Source organism: Eulemur rufifrons, chromosome 4 (genome assembly GCF_041146395.1).
Source record: "Eulemur rufifrons isolate Redbay chromosome 4, OSU_ERuf_1, whole genome shotgun sequence".
NCBI classification, from domain to species: domain Eukaryota; kingdom Metazoa; phylum Chordata; class Mammalia; order Primates; family Lemuridae; genus Eulemur; species Eulemur rufifrons.
The window spans coordinates 71148476-71171544 of NC_090986.1; the positions used below are offsets into that span (position 1 = coordinate 71148476).

Below are 23069 nucleotides of genomic sequence, written 5' to 3' on the forward strand. Positions count from 1 at the left end.
CACAGTGGCTGCACCTTTTTACGTCCCCACCAGCATTTCACAAGAATTCCAGGTTCCCCACCTCCTCACCCACACTTGTTATTTTCTGGGTTTTTTTGTTTGTTTGTTTGTTAATAATGGCCACCCTAATGGGGGGCAACTCATTTCAGTTTTTAAATGAATTGTCTGCTCACAAAGTTCTTCCTTATGTTTTTTGTGTTTGTTATTTTTAAATTGTCCCCTCCCTTTGAGCTGTTTCTCAACTGTTCCTTAGCCCCTGTAATATTGTTTCTAGCCTCTGTGAACTCTCCCCATGGCCCTCCTCCCTGTGGGACGAGAAGTTCAGATCCCTTACAGTTTCTTACTGTTCTGATTTTAACTCATTGTTTCATTTTTCTTTCTGTGTGGCTCTGAGCAGTATTTCTAAGGTTGGGCACAACACAAAAAGCAACAGTTTAGAATGACAGAGGGAGAGGGAGAAGAAAGCAAGTGCTCTGCCCACCCCCGGGAGTGGAAGGGGGCTTGGAAACAGGCATCAAGTGCAGCTGAGGCTCAGCGGCTTCCAGCCAGTCCTGCAGCAGCAGAGGGAACAGTGTGGCTTCTCAGCTATTCTGTAGCCACTTTCTAATGAACTTTGCTTCACGGGAGGACGTTTCAAGGTTTCGCTGAACAGGAATTTCTCTTTTTGTGCTTTGCACAGAAACTGGTATACTGAGATCCCCCAAAAAGTAAATATTTTTAAACGTGGAAACATCACATACAACCAGGCGAGTAAAATTTGGCTAAGAAAGAGCATGGCAGTATCATCAGATGGAATCAGGGCCATGTGTACCCAGCACGGAATCTCCAGATACTGCTGCGAACTCAGTTAAATCCGAGTCACAGAGTCAATGGAGCTGGTCCTTCGGATTAACTGCTCGTGTGAATACGGATGCATGGTCAGCACACGCCGGCCTGGCTCATTGATCAGAACAGAATAGCGATTCGTTGGCATATACCAGAATGTTCTTTCCCCAATGAAAGATGGCTATGTGTACTTAAAAACCCCACCTTGAGCATTATATTAATACAAGGTATCCATGTAACAAAAACATTTATTTGTACCCCCTTAACATTCTGAAATAAAAATAAATAAATAAATTTTTCTATCATTAAAAAAAATGTAGCATGACGAATGACACATTTATGCAGTACCTACCCCCTGTTCAGCGGGCTGTGAGGAGGAGAAGGAATGAAGAACTGCACTGGTCATCTCAGAGCGGTGTCTTCTAGGGTTCGACATAAAGGAACTTGCTGATTTCACGTCAAAGCAACTTAAATTATGACTTAAGTCAGTGGTCATCAAACTTTTCCTGAGAAGGGTCAGGTAGAAAGTATTTCGGGCTTTGTGAACCATATGATCAGTGTTCCATCTCCTCAACTCTGCCTTCGTATCTCGAAAGCTGCCATAGACACATGTTAAACAAATGAGTGTGGGCAATGAAACTTGAACTTCCTACCGTTTTCACCTGACACAAAATGTGATTTCTTCTCTCGATTTTTTTTTCTACCATTTTAAAATGTAAAAACCAGCTCAAGGGCCATACAAAAACAGATTTGGCACATGGATCTCCGTTTACTAAACCCTTGGAAGTTATAGCTTCCAAGAATGTTTCTTTCTGATGCTCACATTTTTTTGTATGTGTAGGAAAACTTGGATGCAGGCAAAATAAAAAATATGTTCGAGTGAGTCGTTTACAAAGATGTGAATTTGTGAGATGAAAATAAATACTTCCGGCCACATGCCTCAGTGTAATTTGGTTAGCTGATTTAGTGGCTTCACGAAGGCAGAATTTTAGGTAGCAAAGTGCCAAGTAGGAGAGGAAGACGGAGGTTTTAAAACTCCAGCACTGCCTGTGAATTCGTAAATCCTGCATTCATGCAATTTGCATACTCATTTCCTCCTTTGCAAAATGTTTGCTCCTGGAATTCTTATAGTTTCATTGTTAGTTAAAATTGTTTCCTTTCCCCCCCCCCACAACCCTGTATTATAAATTCTGAAAACCTGGCACTGCACAGCGTATTCATTTTGAATGTCTTTAATTCTGCAATTTCATACACCCCCTTATCTTCTAAATTTAATTCATTTCCAGAAGTTCTGCAGAGAAGATGAGCCAAAATAATTCCTGATTATTCCCAATTAGCTTCTTATAATTTAATACAATATGATTTTAGTGCATTTTTTAAAGAATTTTTTAATCTGTAAAAGACGGTCTTCCCCAAGTTTAACTTTATAATAGAGTGGGAATAATTTAACTACTGTATACTGGTTCTAGAAGTATTTTTCTCTCTAAACGAATTGTTTTTCCCAAGTTGTTAAAATACCGTGATAGTAATTTAACTATTTCATAGTTCTAGAAACACCTAGAACGTTGAAGTTTTAAGTTATCATTGTCCAGAACAATGCCAGAAATTTAAAAATAACCTTTAACTTCTCAGCATAAACCAATTCTTGACAATCTCAGTCTTCCCATTCACAAAACGTGCTAAACAAAGCTTCCTATTAGGTCTCCTACCTTACTGAAACATTCAATAAGAGCGTCTGATAAATTGTAGGATGGAAATACTTCCATTGTTCCCCACTGTACTAACTGTGGGAGCTCCTCAACCTGGTGATAAGGATGCATTCTGTCGGTGGTGCCTTGGTCACAGTAGGCTCACTGTCAACATCTGCCCCCTCAGTTTGTCCTTGGCATGTGTCCTTTGTAAGTTGTGAAACAGAAGAGCTAGAAGAGGAATTGGTCATGTGGTATCAAACCTCATTTTAGAGAAGACAAAGCTGGCACTCAGAGAGACGGAGGGTGGCCCTGAGAGTGCAGGGTCAAGGTAAGGAGACTCCCTCTACTCATTGGCTTGTTCTTGGGGCATTTTCATGACTCTTGTTTCTATCTTAGAAGTCAAGGAGGTGTCCCATAAAGGCCTTCCTGTTCTTAGCTTACTATTCAGTACATATAATATAACAGCTGATGTTACTAAAAAATCTCCAGGTTTCAGCTTAACAATAATCTGTTAGGTTTTAATCCTTCCTTCTTTCCTTCCATCCTTCTTATCCTTTTAGTCCAACTGAGATAAGTGTGTTTTACAGGAAAATTTTTGTTTTTCTGTATTTTTCTGTGCATGAAAAATACACACCTGTACTCATTTGCTGAAACTTCTGTAACAAAGTACCATGATCTTGGTGGCTTAAACACAAACATTTATTGTCACACAGTTCTGGAGGCTAGAAGTCCAAGGTCAAGCTGTCAGCAGGGTTGGTTCCTTCTGAATGCTGTGAGGGAGAATCTGTTCCATGCCTCTCCCCTAGCTTCTAGTGTTCGCTGGCAATATTTGGTACTCCTTGGCTTATAGAAGCATCACTCTGATCTCTGACTTTAGGTTCACGTGGTGTTCTTCCTGTGTGTGTGTCAGTGTCCATATTTCCTTTTTTTGGCTGGGCGCCGTGGCTCACGCCTGTAATCCTAGCACTTCAGGAGACTGAGGCGGGAGGATTGCTTGAGGCCAGGAGTTTGTGACCAGTCTGAGCAAGAGCAAGACCCCATCTCTACAAAATATAGAAAAATTAGCCAGACATGGTGGTGCCTACCTATGGTTCCAGCTGCTCAGGAAACTGAGACAGGAGGATCACGTGAGCCTAGGAGTTGGAATTGCTGTGAGCTGTGATGATGCACTGCACGCTAGCCTGGGTAACAGAGTGAGACCCTGTCTCAAAACAAAACAAAAACAAAAAACAATTTTTTTCTCTTCTTATAAGGCCACTAGTCATATTGGATTCGGGGCCCACACAACTCTAGTATGACCTCATCTTAACTAATTACATCTGCAGTGACCCTATTTCCAAATAAGATCCTATTCTGAGGTACTAGGAATTAGGACTTCAGCATAAGAATTCAGCCCATGGCAACACCTTTCACAGATATTGCAAAAAATAAGATAACTATTTTGTTCACTCTAAAGTTTCATATAAAGACATTTCTTGAGCTGAAAAAATTTTGTTAACAGTTCATGTGTTGGACACTAAAGGGCAGCATAACACTACAAATAAGGTAAAAGAAGTTTCTGACTTAATTACTTTAGAAAGTACAGTATTACGATGGTTTTTATTTAAATGCATTTATAACCATAGCTTGTGCATGGTGATTTTAACCTTATTTATATCTGATGAGACTTAATGTTGGAGTTAGAGTTACTGCAAGCCAGGAAGAGAAGCCTCACCAGACACTAACCCTGATACCACCTTGATCTTGGAATTCCAGCCTCCAGATCTGTGAAAAAATAAATACCTCTTGTTTAAACTAAAAAATTAAAATTAAAAAAAAAGAGTCAGACTTAACACTTGTGAATAACCTATTGCAGTTTGTCTAAATGACAAACAAGGAGTGAACCTCAGTTTTGAGATTTACGTTGGATGGTTAGGCCTTTTTTAAATCGTTTGAAAGCTTTAAATTGCTATTCATTGTGGCAGTTCATGCTTAGATTTCATTGCTTTAGCATCAAGGAAGGTACGATGGGCATGGACAGATGTTTCTGCATGGAAGGAATGTTCAGTCTTCCACTTGTCAGGTACTTCAAAAGAATATGATTTTCAGGGGCTGCAAGGAGTTCGCTTATATTAATTTAGTTATTACATTGTGTTCTTCACATATAAAAGAAAAATGGATAATATGCAGAGGGAAAGAAAATGTTATTGTATTTTGGTCAGTGTTGATTGTAGCTTTAATGCCTTATAGCTGTTTGAAGTTTGACTGCTGTTAGACCAAATAATTTTCAGAGTAAAAATGGTATAAGGGAAGGACAAACTGGAAACTGCTGATTTATTTTGTCTTCTTTTCCATGATCGTTGATTCTTTTGAGAGGACTCTTAAAAGTTTATGTTTCGCCAACATTAACTTCAGGACTATATACTATCATTTGCCCTTTCCTGAACACTTGCATTGTGCCTGACACATGTCCATGCATTAGCTTATTGAATTCTTTCTACCATCCTGGGAGGTAGATGCAATAATATCCTCATTGTGTCCACTAAGAAATGGGGGTTTCCAGATGTTGAGTAAGTGGCCCATGTCACTCATTAATGGAATTAAGTTCTAAACCTGAGTTTCTCTGACTCTAATATATTCAAAGCCACTAGTATATACTGTTCTATATTGGTGCATTGTTCAACACAAATTAGAACATTAAAATATTAATATATAAACATGAGCATGTTTTCATCCAAGCATCAAGAGCATCTCCCTGTGCTAGATAGACGTCCCCTATGTGGATGAGCTGGACCGTTAGGCACACTCAGAGCCAATCATGACATCATAAGAGAAGGCCATCAGTCATGGAAGACAAGTTTGTGGAAGGAAAGAAGAATCTTGTCAGCAACTCACTCCTGATTTGTGAGAGACCAAATAAATAAAAATCAACCATTAGAAACTATTTGTGAGGCCGGGCGTGGTGGCTCACGCCTGTAATCCTAACACTCTGGGAGGCCGAGGTGGGAGGTTCGCTTGAAGTCAGGAATTCAAGACCAGCCTGAGCAAGAGCAAGAGCAAGACCCTGTCTCTCCTAAAAATAGAAACAAATTAGCCAGGCAACTAAAAATAGAAAAAATTAGCTGGGCATGGTGGTGCATGCCTGTAGCCCCAGCTACTCAGGAGGCTGAGGCAGGAGGATTGCTTGAGCCCCAGAGTTTGAGGTTGCTGTGAGCTATGATCACACTGCACTCTAGCTGGGGAGACAGACCGAGACTCTCTATCAAAAAAAAAAAAAAGAAAGAAAGAAAGAAAGAAATTATTTATGAAAAGGTCTGATTTTTATCCTCTCCCTTTGATGTCTTAGGCCCCAAATCTATTTCCCCAGATGGCTGAGTTTTATTTACTCTGAGTTCTTCCAACTAGAGCTAACATTTCTAATAGTTTTTAATGGCCCTAGTAGTTTGTTCACATTTGGGCAGAGAAGATGTGGCCAAAAGGAAAATTACTGCATATGATTGATTTTTTTATTTTTAAAGAGAGATCTTTTACTTTTAAGGCGAAGTTGGTAGCTTTGAAACCATGATTAGCCATTGCAGCCCGAGGATGGGAGGGGGAGGTGGAATGCACTGCTGGGCTTTCTCGGAGGGGGTTAGTTTTGTTCTATCAATACTGTACTGGTAACATTTGCTCTGAAATTTCTTGTTATCGATTCTCCACACTGTTTGTCTCTTCTCTCCCAGGAAGGCGGAAGGGAGAGTCATGTGACTGAGCATAGGGACAAAGAGGAATTGATCTCAGGGGACGAATCCACCCCTTTCCCAGGACACCAGTGTAAGCACATGTGGGCGCTCCCATGCACACGTGCACACAAACACATATGGACACGCACACATGCGCATACATGAGACTCACTGTATTGATTTTCTTCAGGAGCTCTAATTTCTAGACTTAGTGGTTCTCGACTGTGCCCTACCCTTCCTTTGGCAATGACAGGCACTGGAGTCTGTCATGAAGCCTGGTAGTCTCCTTTGAGATTTTTGACACAGCCCCGGGTACTGGCCCTGCACATAGTCACCGTGGCTATTGGCCACTGGGTGGAATTCTCCCCCAGAGGTTGGAAACTGCCCGCCCAGAGGTTGAATCTAGGACATAGGTGTGTTTTATTTGGAGTGCACAATGTTTTTTATAAAACATAAATTTATCACCAACTTTTTAAAGGTCAGGGGCTTTCAAATAAAAATCGGATTTTACTTTCTCTTAGGGAATTAATCAATCAATCTGGCCTGCTTCCCTGCACGACAAGAGTTGAGCTGTCCCATTTAGGTAGCGAGGGCTGTTCCAGTTCAGTGCAGTCCCCATCAGTTCCTTCCTGTCTGCCTGTGTTAATGGCCATTGATCGCCCTGTTTGCACCGTGTGCTGTTATGCTGTCCCCTTCCCTGCGCATGCTACCTGCCCCGCCTCCGTGGGCACGTGAAGTCACGGTGCTTCATTCCAGGTGTAGCTCATGCACTGTGGGGAGATGGCAGCCAGCCCCGTGTTATTCACTCAGCGCTATGTTTAGATAAAAAAGAAATATAGATGCTCTGATGTACATATATATGATGAAGACAAAGAGGAAATGTTGGCCTAGGGTGTTTTAGTGACTATATATAATTTTTAAAAAGACCAGTGAGTAGAGAATATCTCCAAGTCTGTATTCATAGTTGTGGACCCGTATCAGCATTTATTTATAAAAATATAATGTCTCAAAACCAGGCCTTCATTTTGAACAGTAAATTTTTTTATCTTACTATTGCCATCTCTCTCTCAACCTTTCTGTCAGCTGTGTTTAGATATCTCTTAATGCAATTATGCAAAAACAGTATTATTATTCAAACAATTCCAGAGAATGTTTCCATTTACAATTTTAAAAGCTGACTTGGTCTCAAATATATTTTTGGAAGAACAAGTATTTTCTCTAATAATATTTTCAAAGCCATGTAAATGTCTTTATTAGCTGCCTTTGAGTATGGGTGAAAAAAGTAATTTATTCATAAAATAATTTTAGAATATAATTTTAGGTTGCATTTGTACTGTATATTACTGGGATGATTATAATCAATTAGGAGTGATTAAACACCCAATGAGCAGAGCACTGACTAATATGCTACACAGAACGAGTAAGAGACAAAAGGCCCTGCCCTCAGCTCATTTAAAGAAAAACACTGTAAAGTTTTATGAAGGCTCCCATTGTGGTGATGGTGGTGGTGGTAGTGATGGTAGCGATGGTGGTGGTGATTGTGTTGGTGGTAGTGGTGAGAGTGGTGGTGGTGGTGGTGGCGGCGATACTGGTGATGTTGGTGATGCTGGTGGTGGTGGTGATGCTGGTGGTGGTGGTGGTGATGCTGGTGGTGGTGGTGGTGATTGTGATGGTGGTAGTGGTGAGAGCGGTGGTGTTGATAGTGATGGTGGTGGTGGTGGTGGTGTGGTGATGGTGGTGGTGGTGGTGGTGATGGTTGTGGTGGTGGTGATGGTGGCGGATATAGCGGTGATGATGGTGGTGATGGTTCTAGTATTGGTGGCACTGAAGATGATGGTGGTGGTGATAATGGTAGTGATTATGGTCATGGTAATGGTGATGATGGCACTAACAATAATTTTAGAAATACCAGCTTTATGAGATTTTCATCGTTAGAAAAACATCGTTTACTTGATACAACTAATTTGAATTGTATAAAAAAATCCCTTTTAATGTCAAGCTATATATGCAGAGAAGTAGATTCAAAATAGAAATAGAAATATTTAAAGTAACCAACTTCCATACTTTAATGTCAAGCAACCTCTACAAATATTCCTGGCAGAAGCACTCTTCCATGGCTTTGGGAAAATTATTTTATGCAATCTGAGGCAACAAGCCAGTGCACAAGAACATACAAGGCAAAGTGATTTATCTTTAGGTTTCTATCTCTCAGATGTATGCCAATACTTTGGATTATTATTTTCTCGCAAAACTTCTAAAAAATATAATTTTACCAAAGGTTTCCTTTGAGAAATAAATGTAATGTTGTGTGTCAAGTCTCTCTCTTAGGGCTGTGGTGCTGGGCATGGGCTCCTTCCAAAACCTCTGTCGGAAGACTCAGAGCGCCAGGATTCACTGGTTGTGTGGATGTCGAGTAGGAGTCAATGGAATTGTAAGAGAGCAACTAGTTTCTTTAAATACATGTTTAACACCTGACTCAGATAAACTCTGAGGATGTTGCCTCACACAAATTTGGTGGGTTGAGTTTGAAGCCTTGTAACATCACTCGCATGTCGAGACCCCTGCGGAGCACCTTACGCCGGCTCCTTAGTGATTCCTTTCCTTTCTCTAAGTTCATTTTCCCCCAAACCTCTCCATGAATGGTGTTTTCTGAGCTTGTGAACATTAGTAGGAGCATCTCAGAGTATCACTTCTTTGTCCTTCCTCTTGGCTTTTGCAAGTGGTGACCACCCTAACACAAGAACATAGAATAAACTTATAAAAGAGTAAACTTTTCAAAAATTTTTTGAAGGTGTAGTTATTTTTGAAACTTTATATGTTTGTAGATCATAAGTTGCAAGAACTGAATCCAGGCCAGAGGAGCATTTTGTACAGGCTTATATAGCACTGCTGATTTTTTTTTTAATTGGGGATGTTAAAATTAACAACAATTCTTATTGTTACAAATTTAAGAATAGGATAATATGGGGACACTGTGCCTGGTCCAGCTGCTCGCTTTAGGTGGACATTTATTATCCAGTTTGCCACAGTCCCCACTGATGGGTTTTTTCTCTGTCCGGCCTTTGTTCTTCTCTGTTTCCCGCCTCGACCCAGTTGGTCCTGCGTTTGTGACTCCTGCTACCAACAGCCAGAGCACCTCTTGGCATCGGGGATGAGAGCCTGAAGCATGTCTGAGTCATATGAAAGTAGCATTATGCCCAGTGTCACTCTCTAAACGTTAAGCAGACAACCAGCTATTAGTTCCTAGGGCTGCATTTTACCCCTTAATAATTTCCTCCTTCTTCTACTCCAAAAGGCTCTGTATTCAGTGGCATCATGTTTCTCTTAATAGTTTTATTTCTTCTTTTTTCAATTATCATAGTAACATGTTTCTACCTAATTAGAAACCGTGCCATAATCTCAGCTACCTACTTGTATGCATCTTTTGGGAGATCCTCTCAGCAATAGCATGTAAGTGTAATTCTTTTTCTGCCCTGAAAATAATGAACTCAGACTGTTCAGATAAGCCAATGCTTGGACTTGGCCACCCTTAATCTTGAACACTCCTCTTAAGGTAACTGACTTAGGTTTGCTTCTGAGTTCAGATCAGAGATTATTTGTACCCTCTTCAAAGAGACTACTGTGTAACAGTTTTCATTTTCTTGAACTATGCTTTAGTTCCTTAAGTGACAGAGGGACAGGCAGAGTAAGTTATTCTAGAAATGTGGTAGACAGAAATAAAAGATGTCTTAGGAGGAGAAACCAAACACAGCAATAGGACTGATGTAGTTTTAACTTCGCAAGAGACCAGGATTGGAAACTTTTGAAGTAAACTCTATTCTCCACGCCTCTCCTTTCCAGAAAGTCCTAGAGTTTTTAGTCTTCTACTCTTAGATGATAGCCCCAAATCCCTCAGAGTGGTGCCCAACACAGAGACCTACCTGCTGTGCCTTCCCAACACCAGCACTAATCGTAGTAGCTCCTCGTCCCTGCACTCTGTGTGAGCCAGGCATGGTCCTGAGTGCTTTACGTGCATCCTGTCATTGAATCCTCATGGAAGCACTGGCAGCTCCATTTTACATATGAGGAAACTGAGGCATGGAGATGTTAAATAGTTGTCCAAGGTGACATGTCTATTAGGTGGTAGGGCCAAGGCGCCTGGTCAGTATTTGTTACTAGAGGGTCATTTTACACATTGCTATGGTTCGAATGTTTGTTCCCTACCAAGATTCCTGTGCTGAAATCTTAACCTCCAAGGTGATGGTATTAGGACGTCGGGCCTTTGGGGAGGTGATTAGGCCATGAGGGCATGGCCCTTATAAATGGGATCAGTGACCTTATAAGAGGCACCAGAGAGGTCCCTTGTCCCTTCTGCCATGGGAGGCTGCAGTAAGAAAGCAGGTCCTCATCAGACACTGAATCTGCTGGTGTCTTGATCTTGGACTTCCAGGCTCCAGAACTGTGAGCAATAAATACCTGCTGTATATAGGCCATGCAGTCTATGATAGTTTGTTACGGCGGCCTGAATGGACTAAGACACACATTTTTTAAAAAAGAGGGAGAAATGTTAGTATTAAAAAAATAGGATAAATAATGAAATAGCAATCATTTAGAATAGGTTGCAGTCCACTTAGGTACATCTGAGTCCGTGAAAGACGGTGATGTGTTACACATAAAGGGTGCGCTCCCCTGTCAGAGAGTATGTTCCACAACACGGCTGATGTCCGTGTAGACTGGAGCAGCTGAGAACACCTCCACGGAATGAATGTACTTTCAATTCCACGTGGTTTCTTTCTGGTTGACCCAGCAAATGATTAGCTAACATTTCAAAGAAGAAAGCTTTCTTTTTTCTAATTCTTTAAGCATCAGCCTGTTATTCCAATGTTATCTACTGGCCTATTCTGAATTTCAACAATAGTATCCACTTTTACAAAAAAAAAATATCTTAGAACTTCATGTTTGAAAACTTGTAAACAGTAGTTTGAGGATCTTAATTTTCTCTCTCTGTTTTTTATTAATACTTATTTTTTATTACTACATCTATTGTTCTTTGGCCAAGAATCAGAGTTTCTTTAAAGGATTTTTTAATAGAAATTTCTAGCTAGAGAAACTGTTGTAAAATAAAATATCCCATGTAGAAGTTTATTGTCTAAGAAATGAAAAAGTGAAAAAGAAAATGCAAAGGAATGATGGAGAATGTATTTTTATGACAATAACATAACACGTTTCTAGTGTTTGGCTATAAAACTAACTGTAGATGTATTTTAGAACCAGAATCATACAAAATTACATGATTATAGAACAGAAAAATTTATAGTGGTTGACTTATAATATCATGTAGCATAAAAACGCTCAGCGCTAAGAGTGGAGAAAAGAAGCCAAGTGTGGAATGAAATTGGAAGAGGAACCTCCTCTCAACTCAGTTTTGGCAGGACGAGGAGGCCCACACGTGCCAAGTTTTAACTGAAAGCTAATTATAATGGTCACATTACGAATTGTGCAGAAAGAGGAAGGTTGTCAACTTGGCACCTTAGATACATAGGTGCCTAGATTTTTTTTTTTAATAAACAAAGGTATAAGCATTCCTTTTTGATAAAGAGTATCTCATTAAAATGTGAACAACAAAGCCTGTAAGCCTACCATCTTCAACTGGTATCAAGAAGAATGAGAAATTATAAATAAGCATTTAATGAAAAAGAAAATTAAAACAGAAAGGATATGCCCTGCTCAGAGATCCCAGTAAATGGGATGCATTTCTTGGCTTTTATTTGTATGATGGTTTATAATCTCACTTCAAATATATTAAATGAATGACGGCAAAATATTTTAGTATCTCGCACACAATGAGAGACACCTGATAAAGGCTCAGTGGCTTCACATGTGGCCAGGGCTGCGGAGATATCCCCTGTTCCGTTTGTAGAGGGCGCTCTTGTAAAGAAAATATCCTCACCTCGGCCCTGCTGAAAAACTGGCCCAGCTCCCTGAAGCCAGCGTCACCATGGAGATCTCATTCCAGTGAGGGGGAATGGATTCCACGGTTCTGCTTTGGAAATGTGTAAATAGCAGATGCTTTTATTGCCTTTGTTCGAAGCTCTGCCCTTGCAGAGCAACTCAGGCCGGAAGCTCAGAAGAGAGGAAGTCCATATTTGTCTGTAGTATTTTGTCTCCCCTGCAAGCAGCCCGGTCTCCCAGGACGAGTATGCACAGTAACGACAAGTTAATGGAAAAGATAGGATTCAGATTTCACATAAAGAGAGTCAGCAAAAGGAATATGTTTTTCTTAAGCTAAAGAAATTAGTCAAACTTCCTTTTTTTTTTAACAAATGTGTTTTTGTTGGACACTCTTTTATTATATACTATTAATGTACAATATATGTGATAACTATTGATCATATGGTTTTAACAACTGAAATTTATCACACACAAACGTCAGGGCATGTGTTTCTGTACATTTGAATAGACTTGTTTTCCTGCATTTGGTAGTAAGAGCCTTCATGTGAATTCTAACTGACCTGGTTTCAGATTCCTACTGATCTTCTGTTTAATCCAGCTATTTTTTATCCATAAAATGGGGATATTTGACTTTTGTCAGATAGAGTATGTCTCCTTCATAGTGAAAAGGATCAAATGTAATAATGTATATTGAAGATGAGGTGCAGTAATACTTATAGAACTGTTCTTGTTACATCACACCTCCAAAAGAGAATTTTCATCTATATATCTTTATCACATAATTACTGTGGTAAGACATATTAGAACTAATGCAGAAACTGGTAAGCAAGAGAATTTAAGTAACTTGTCCAAGTTCATACTACCATTATGGGAAGTGTGGTCTGAGAACCCAGGTATCCCGATGCTTGTTCAAGGGCCTTTTCCAGCACATCTGGCAACTACAATCGCCCGTGTTTAAATGAGATACCGTGGGTCTGGCATTATGCAAAGCACCATTTGAGGTAAACTCTGGCCCAATAAATGGAATTTTTTTTTTTTTTTTGGAGTTAGATTTCCCTATAGTCATCAAAGCACTAGGTAAGAACTGAAAATTAATTGATAGAATATTAAGGACTGTGTGCCCTAAACAGATTACCTCCTTTATGAACTGTATATATTCTACATATGATTTATTTTCTAGTGGAGGACAGTTTTCTCAGAGGACTACACATCTTTGGTTTCCACAAAACTAAAATTGGTGACAGATCCCAAGAGGCCCTGAGTTAAGACAATGGTTCATAGAACTATACTTGTAATATCAGGTAAACATACTTGCAAATGACTTTTTACAGCATCATTCTTTGGAAGCCTAATGGGAATCAGAGACACAGACCATGCCCTACCTTTGTGTTAGCAACTTTGACTGACTAGCTTTGCCCCAATTCACTGATGCTAAGTCAAAGTATGTTTTTCATCAAAATAAGAATACTGGTAGAATCCTTGTTCCCAAAGCAAGAAGGGACAGCATGTTGGTATAGTGCCTACGTGCTACATACTGTGTTTGCTTTTTTTTTTTTTTTTTTAATTTTTGAGACAGAGACTCACTCTGTCTCCCTGGCTAGAGTGCAGTGTGATCATAACTCACTGCAACCTCAAACTCCTGGGCGCAAGTGATCCTCCTGCCTCAGCCTCCCAGAGTGCTAGGATTACAGGCATGAGCCACTGCACTGGGTCTGTGTTTGCTTTAAAAATTTTATTTTCATTTCTATTAGGTATTCATTTGATTTATACTCATTTAGAAGTAAACATACATTTGGGCTGATAAAAATACTGATAGCTAAAATTTATTAAAGACTTACTCTTGCCAGATTCATGCTCTTCACTCATCTAATCATTAAACAACTGATATGGTACACTGAGGCACGAAGAGATTAACATCGAATTTAACTCAGAACCTGGGCTCTGATGACAGTGCTGTGCTTTTGGGGACTAGAGCCAGAGCAGACATCTCTATGGTGCCAAAGAATGGCACCCAACAAGAGAGACTGCCTCTTCCATGACTGGATTTAGGGTCTTTAGAAACAGGACTCATTTCAAGATCGCTGACTGGGGTTTCCTAACTGTCAGCGATGGTGGCAGAGCAGAGGCTGGAGTCACAGCACTTGACTTTGGGCTTTGACAAAACCACTAGAAGTTAATGTAGGCTGCTCTCTGCTGAATTACTGAGTCACAATACTATGTTAGGAATTCTTTGGATCATAAGTCTGTAGACATATATACTGGAAAAGAAGAGGTGAAGGGTGAAGACATTCATATTCTCCATACCTAGCATAGTGGCTGGCAAATAATAGGTGATCAGTAAACATTTATTGAATCATGGTGAATGATGGATAGTAGTTCAGAGCAGGGATGAGTTACTTTGGATTGGAATGGTTAGAAAATGTGGGGCTTGAATCTGCAACTGAGCCTTGGACTACAGGAGAGATTTGAATAGGCAAAGAGTAGATGGAAGGGATACCAAATAAGAAAAAAAATTAATACAAAAACCCACATAAGTAGGAAAGAACAAGCATTTTTTAGATAATAGGTAAAGCAGATAAATTGGGACATATTTCAGGTTAGAACATAGTCCATCCATCCATCCATCTAACAAATGCTTCTTAAGTGTCAGACACTATGTCACAACTCAAACAACCGGAAACGTGAAAGGTAGGTTGGAGCCAGATTTTGAGGCATCCACAGTGCCAGGCTCAGAAAAATTAACTTGAGAATGGTAAGACTGCTATGGAGAGAGATTTTGAAGGTTTGCTAAGGACAACTAGACTGATAGAATTAAACAGGATAGATTAGAGAGAAAGGAGGTAGGGGCGAGAAAATCCACGAGAGAGAAATGCCAAGGTCCATGGGTAGGAGGATGAGCTCCGTACTGACATGGCACTGGGAGAAGGGCAAGGGCAGGGGAAAGGCCTGGGTTTGGGAGATGTTGCAAGGGCAGAATCCATGTCCATCATGAAACCACTGAGAAGAGCAGGCCCTGGCAATACCAACTCTCCTGGGAGGTCCAGGAGCATGAAGGTGAAACAGGAAAGCTCAGAAAGGTGCTTCTCCATAGGTTGGACATCTCTCATGTCTCAAACTTGACACTCTGGCTTTGCGTCTGGCCCGTATCTAATCTTGATGAATGCTTCCAACATCTGACACCACTGAGCAGAGATTTCATGATGAAGAAAGAGGTCCTTTGTCACCATCCCCATCCCCTCGTTACAAGAAGCACGTTTTTTTTTTTTTAATCCATAAATGGAACTTTTCTTTAAAGCTGCTAACTACACTGAATTTTGAGAACATCAGATTTAAAAAGGAGTAACACTGTATATAGATATATAAAATCAGATTATTATGCAAAACATAGCTTTTCCATTTTTCCTACCCTTTATAATCTCTTGATATCAGAATGTACAGTAACACTTCAAGGAAAATTCTCAGAGTGTATTTGTCTAGAGAAGAAGGTTATAAATCTTCCTCTGTTATTATTTTTTGTTAGATGGAATGCACTACAGGTACCTTTGGGTCAGTGGTGGAGCGTGAGGGCATGGATAATTGAAGTGCACAGATTATCCCAAATCCATCTTTATTGTAACCTTGTGTTTAAGCCTCCTTTGCTGTCAACTGTTTTACCAAGGCTTCTAACACGGAGCAGTTTTATAAATGTGAACTTGATCTACTGAGCTTACCTACCTTCTCCAGTGGCAAGTTGTGAGCAGGAAAGTGTCGAAATGATGCAGAGCGGAAAACACAGAAAATATCAGAGTTTCTCATAGTTCAACAAATTCTTTGATATCAGTCACTGAAGATTGAAAGAGAAATGAATACATGTTGCTTGGCACTGAAATGACTTCCCCCTGTCTTTTTGTGCTGGGTGCTGACAGTTATTTTTCCTTAACAATCACTGTGTTCCTTTCATATTCTTGGAATCCCGGGGTTGGAAAGAACATCAGAAGTTCCTCATGTTTCATTTCCCTCTTCCAACAGAATTATGCCTAAACTATCCAAGATGGATAGTTGTTTGTTCTTTAAGTCTCAAGCTTAGAGAATGGTCATGAGGAAAAGGTGGCAGAGAGTTGGCTGGAAACCTGCTTGTAACATGTTGTAGTTTTGACAACAGTTATTTGTCCAGGTAGCACTAGCATAAAACATGCACACGTAGATGAACGGGATCTGGTGAGTAATCTGATGTTCTCAAATGACAATGGTGGGGCTATGCAGAAAGAAAAGACGATTTCCTTTAGAAAACAGTATTTTTCATCTATCAGAGATTTGTCATCATGATATTTGGCACAGAGCCTGGCACGAAGTAGGTCCATCATGCATGTTTGAGTGAGTAAATAAATTAACAACTAAATATTTATCAGCTAGAGAAACATGGCTGCCTAGGAGTGTGGGTAACTGGTCTCTCCTTCGTGTGTCCCCAGAGATCTCTTCACCTATGGATGGCTGTCAGTGCAGTTCCAAAGAGAACTCTGTAGAACTGCAGTCCCCAACCGCCGGGGCTGCAGACCGGTACTGGCCGATGGCCCTATTAGGAACTGGGCTGCATAGCAGGAGGTGAGCAGTGGGCGAGCTAGTGAAGCTTCCTCAGCATTTATAGCCGCTTGCCCGCTCCCCATTGCTCACTATATCCTCACCTCCAACCTGGTCCATGGAAAAACTGTCTTCCATGAAACCGATCCCCTAGGTTGGGGACTGCTGCTGTGTGATGCTGTGTGAGAAAAGAGTTCTGGAATCAACTAAGTTTGGGAAATACTATATTTTTCTATCTCTTCTTTGGAGTCATGGTGTACATTAGCACATTAAGGGTTGTGAGAAGTTTGGAAACAAAGGAACCTGTTTACATTGGATAAACTCAAACCTATTTGGCCTTAGAACCCTCTTTTGCACAAAATGTATTGACTATCCACTCTTTAGGAAACACTGCTCTGGGTTAATGGTTCACATTTTTATTGAGGAAGACATCGTATCTTCTTCATTTTGCAATTTGCTAGCTGGCACACAGTAGACAGTCAGCAGAGACTTACACATGTAAAATGAAAATGGCTGTGTAGAGTTGGTTGGGATGATGCCACCTCGCATAGAACCAGCTAGGCCGCCATGAAGGTAAAGATGAACGGGGTCGGGTTGGAGTCAGAGAGAGAGAGAGAGAGAAGAGTGAAACGGATAGTGGACTCTGATTTCAAAGTGCCTGCTTTTAAACCAAGGAGAAGATCAGAGCTTCAGACACCACTCTTGAAGCCCTTCGGTTCATCTTCCTCAATGATTACGATGCTCCTCCTAAATCACTTGTGTTTTCAAGCTTTCACGGCAAAATAAGCACTGACAACCACAGATACACCTCATTCATGCTTAATGTTGGTTATCAAACTGCTATAGAAATTTCATTTTTAAAAACTTCAGCCAAGTAATTATTTGGAAATCAGACATTATTTTGGAGATGATCTGAAGCCCACACATCATGGCATGTGGGGACTCTCGAAATAATGCTGTGTCCTCCCAGCGTCTTACTCTCAGTCTCACAGCACGTGCGATGAGCCAGGGTCGTGGGACCAGGGATTGTCAGGAAAGCAGGACTCTGAGGGGCACATGGATAAAGCGGCAGACAAATGAGAGAGGAGCTAATAGTCAACCCAGGCCACAGGAATCTCGCACTCCAGAGAGGTTTGTCTCTGGCCCTCAAATATCCAGAAGCAAATGCTATTAGAAAGTCTATTTTATACGGCCCTGAGTGGGTGCCTTCAACTGGCCGCCTTCTGATTTGCCCCAGTGGCCAGAGGAAATTGAAAATAGATAGAAATCAGCAGTGTTCCCATGTTGGTGTTATACATATTACAAACACAATAGTACACAGCCTATCCAAAGACAGAGAGCAACGTGCTTGAAAACTATTCATTTTGACCACCCTTACTTGCAAAATGATATTTAGCTCTCTTAGAGTTCTCATTGGAGAATACATTGAATCCAAAGTTAGCTTTAGAAGTTTCTTTTTGCATGACCATAAGAAGGTGGGTGGCCTGGGAGGTTTACAGTTGAGCAGAGCTAGGGCGGTGGGCACACATACAGTTACCATAATCTCTATGTCTAAGCCTCAGCAATAACTTAATTTCTTTATTAGTGCTTCAATAAAGAGTTCCATTTTTCTTTCAGCTAGAGGTAGAGTGGGTCTCAAGGAGATTATTGCATTCATATTATGATAGAAATATTTTTTTTCGGTGATTATCGTGTGCATACAACGGCATCAATTACTAAAAATCGTATTTGTTGTTAAAACTATATGCTAACTTTTGTTGCTATCCAGGGGCACTCCATCTAGAAGAGCGCAGGGGAGCTCCTTTGCCACGTGTGGCTGCATCCACTCTGTTATGGAAACAAAGGGCTCTTACCTCAGAGCCTATTGATATATCAAGTAATAAACGTGACAGTTACCGGTTCTATTTTCCTTATCCCGTCTTCCTGCAGAACTGAAACAGAACATGTTTCTTACTAGGAACAGATGCTCGAACCCCTCTTTTGAAATTCCTCTGGAGAAGCTGCCCAGTTGATCCCATTAGGCTGGAGGTGGCTGTATGCAGATGTCTCCTTCGGTGGGGGTGGGCGCATTGTTGTAATTGCTGTGCTGCCACCCCTTGCTGAGTGCCATGCTTTTCTCTTGTAGGTGATGTGCCTTCAGGACTTTTTTGGTGACGATGACATTTTTATTGCATGTGGACCGGAGAAGTTCCGTTACCAGGATGATTTCTTGCTAGATGAAAGTGGTAAGGAAAAAAAAAAAAAAAAAGTTCAAAACCAGGGGAAATTTGAGGCAGCTTTCCAAAATGAGCTGCGCCAGGCCAAGATTATGTCAACTCCAAAGCTACCAAATCAGTTTCAGATCCTCACCCAGCATGTCTTTTCCATATCTTGAATTTCTTTGATTTTTTTAAAATATAGAAAACAGATGAAATGATAATTGGAAAGGTTAAATCATTTAGAAGAATACATTACTAAAGGCTAATTTATAACCACTTAATAACTAAATTGATGTTTTATAGAAAACCATGGTATACATTTCTACATTTTTAATTATATATCCTTCTCAAAATTTATAGCTGAAGGATTTGTAATCATAAAATTATTGAGTATGTGTCTAGGCCCAGCTTTCATGTGGGCTCTTTTAATTCCTAACTGGGAACGTGGTTTGGTATCCCCTTTCCTTTAAATACTTCAGAGTTTGCATGTCATTCGCATTGGTGAGGGTGCGTAGCCTCCTTGCATTAAGAAACTAAATGTGATTCTTTGTAATCGACAAAAGGAACAATTCCTAAAGAGGGAAAGACATGTCTTAGGAAAGAAATGAACATGAAGGGTTGTGACTTTAAGAATGATTTTTTTGATACTATAAATCATCTGAGAATCTTAACACTATCACAGGTAAGATTATTGTGGCAAACAAAGAGACTCTTCTCGATAATATTACTTCCAATTTAATTAGGATAATATTACGTATTTATTGACAAGTCCAATTCTGTCTCATTGGAAATGGTTTTTTTTTTTTTTTTTTTTTTTTTTTTTTTTTTTTTGAGACAGAGTCTCACTCTGTTGCCCAGGCTAGAGTGAGTGCCGTGGCGTCAGCCTAGCTCACAGCAACCTCAAACTCCTGAGCTCAAGCGATCCTCCTGTCTCAGCCTCCCGAGTAGCTGGGACTACAGGCATGTGCCACCATGCCCGGCTAATTTTTTCAATATATATTTTTAGCTGTCCATATAATTTCTTTCTATTTTTAGTAGAGGTGGGGTCTCGCTCTTGCTCAGGCTGGTCTCGAACTCCTGAGCTCAAACGATCCGCCCACCTCGGCCTCCCAGAGTGCTAGGATTACAGGCGTGAGCCACCACGCCCGGCCGGAAATGGTTTTTGAAGAGACAATGAAATTTTTGCCTAGATGAGTGCAGAAAAAAAACAAATTAGTGAGCTTTTGAAAAACTAGATGGGCAATACTTGAGCAGTTATGATAGTAGGATAAGTGCTGTGATGTAGTGGTCTCACCCTCACACTGCAAATGTATGTTCACACATGGTATCTATATTATATGCATATATACATGTTATCAGTTATATGAGTTTAAGAATACTATAATTATTTCATATTTAAAATGACCTAGGGTTTGTGTAGGGAGGGATAAGAATATGAAAAATTGTCCATTTATCATGAAAACTTTCAATGCCCAATAAAAGTATATATAGATATATCATTTAAAGAGATTTATTTTGGTTTTCAAGGAACCCAACTGGAAAAGTGGTTTGGCATCTCTTTTCCCCTACATAAATTTTCTGTAAATGCATTCCATCTTTATCTCTGATAGACATGCCCTTTGGGACAAAGATTTATGTAAATATATCAGAAGTCCTCAGGGAGGGTCTCTCCCACCCCACCCGTTTTTAAGGATGAGACAGTCTTTGCCATTGTGTAGAACAAGTGAATGTTAAGAGTCAGGCGGAAGAGCTGACAGCACCGTTTTGAGAAAAATAAACTGCCTGGACTTTCAATGTGAAGAAAATAGCTGCTCGTGATAGAATGGTATGAGAGAGCAGATGCGTTCTGAAATGAAAGTCCATTTGTTGCTTTGATATAGAAACAGCCTGTCAAACTCAAGCTGGAACACAGCTCAGTTTCAAATCAGCAGAGTAGGCCACGGTTCCCAAGCCCTAGGGTCTGTGTCTAACCCCCAAAGTAGACTTGGGACTGATTCTCCCACCTGGCCAGGCTTGCAGAGCCCGCAGCTGGGCTCCCCCTCCCCACGGACAATGTGCTCTCCGCTGGGATGCTACAGGCTTCTCCGTGCACCTGCCACGACGGCAGGGGACGTTCTGAGAAGTACAACAGAAAACTGCCAGAAAATCCCTTGCAATTTCCCCTTAGGATCCTTTCTCGTTAGAAAGAATGCACACAGATATGCAGAGATGTGTACACAAGCACGAACACAAACACACATACACACCTGGGACACCTTGCCCATCTTTTGTGGTTTGGCCCTGTGAAAGACCACTTCAGGCTACTTTTGTGAGAACTTCACATCTTCTCCCTTGATGAATATAACCATTTCTTGGTGTGAAACACATTTGCTGAGTAACGACGTCCTCCCCCATTCTAAAAGAAGCACGTGGACAGGGGAGGGAGGGGGGTCGGGTGGAAAAAGAATCTAAATTGAGATTTTACTTCCTTGGATGAACTTACCCTGCGACTAAATTCACACTTTGACAACTGCAATTTTCCTGTTGCTTGTACAGCCTGTTCCAGTGCTAATGTATTAACATTTGAATCATTTTTAAGTGCTCTGAGCACGATTTAGCCCAGCTTATCTGTACTTACTAAATGGTATTTGCACATCGATGCTTCATTTGGCCTGTTCCATAGTAGCTTCCTTAAAAGGGGTGTCAGCAGGGGGTACAGAGATCTTCAGAATTAATACTCTGGCCCTGCACAGGGCCGCGCTTGATTTAATGGTGCCAAGAAGGGGCCTTTTGCCGCAAGGCAGCACTTTTATTTTATCTTTCAAAATTAACTCAGCTCCCAGTGTGTTCAGGATTAGCAATAATACAGCCCCTAATTACTGCTGGGAAAGCTCCTAGGGACGTCTCTTAGGTCCTTCCAGGGAGGAGCTTTGCCATTACAGACGTCTATTTCATGGGGCCACATTGGAACCAGATCGATGCAAGAAACAGCAAGGGAGCTTCCTTCCTCCCCTAAGTTTGCACATGTGGAAAAATACGCCTTCCTTGTTTTGGTTCAGAATGTAACCGTTTTAGCAATATCGTCATCAATCAGTGGAGTCTTAGCACCTTGGAAATGGTGGCTAGAGCTCTATAGATAGACAGGCCGGCAGATCCTTCCCCTGCACTGCTCGCTGTCTAATTTAGAATGATGAAAAATAGTCAAGGAAAATGCCAAGTTGGAGACAGGAAGCTCAACATGGTTTTGCTTATATGTCGATGACAAACTGATGAATCTGTGATTTGTTACCGTTAGAAAGTGACAGAATTTTCTTGAGAAATGTCTACCTACCTTGCACGATAATGGATAATGGACTCCTTGGTGATGAGCCTGACACTGCATGCCACCTTTGGTCCAACCCCTCAACCCAACACCAGTGCCCTCAAAACTGCTTGGCTAGTTTCTTCACCCACTCCCCTCGCTGAGATCTGATCTGAAGGCTCAGCCCTGCTGTGCCTGCTACCTGCTCAGGAGCCTAAGTGTCTCTCATCGCTCTGCAGGTTTTTCTAACATCCATCTTGTTTTTTTTTTGCCACCCAATTCCTAAGTGCTCTCGATGCTAATGTTAATAGACATTACTTTAAACTTAAATATGTTTGCTTAGATGTTGTGTTAGTTTCCTAGGGCTGCCCTAGCAAAGTACCACAAATTGGGTGTCTTAAAACAATAGAAATTTATTGTCTCACAGTTTCGGAGGCCAAAAGTCCAAAATTAAGGTATGGACAGGACTAGGCTCCCTCTGAGGGCTCCAGGGATGAATCTGTCCTTGCCTCTTCCCAGTTTCTGATGGTCGCCAGCAATCCTTGGCATTCCTTGGCTTGGTGCAGCATCGCTCCAATCTCTGCCTCCGTCTTCATGTGACCTTGCTCTATGTGTGTCTGTGCGTGTGCCCAAATTTCCCTCTTCTTACAGGGACACCAGTTAGTGGATTAGGGCTCACCTTAATGCAGTGTGACCTGATCTTAACTTGATAACATCTGCAGAAACCCTATTTCCAAATAAGATCCCATACACAGGTACTGAGGTTAGGACTTAAACATTTAGCCCACAGCAGATATTGTTTAGAGCTGTCCAGATTTTATTTGAACTTGGGTTACAAGTAAACTGATTTCTATTTGTTTGTTTGGATCTGTCTTTAGAATTTGAT

The 23069-nt window shown here is 40.8% G+C and overlaps 1 protein-coding gene across 7 annotated transcripts in view; it reads left to right on the top strand.

Annotated features, from left to right (window-relative positions):
- The window catches only part of DCLK1 (doublecortin like kinase 1), a 301926-nt gene that overhangs the window by 128427 nt on the left and 150430 nt on the right, over positions 1-23069 (top strand). For all 7 annotated transcript variants that reach the window (XM_069467340.1, XM_069467341.1, XM_069467348.1 and 4 more), the window contains exon 3: positions 18831-18930. In XM_069467340.1, the coding sequence (XP_069323441.1) occupies positions 18831-18930 (100 nt within the window). The remainder of the gene's footprint in view (positions 1-18830; positions 18931-23069) is intronic.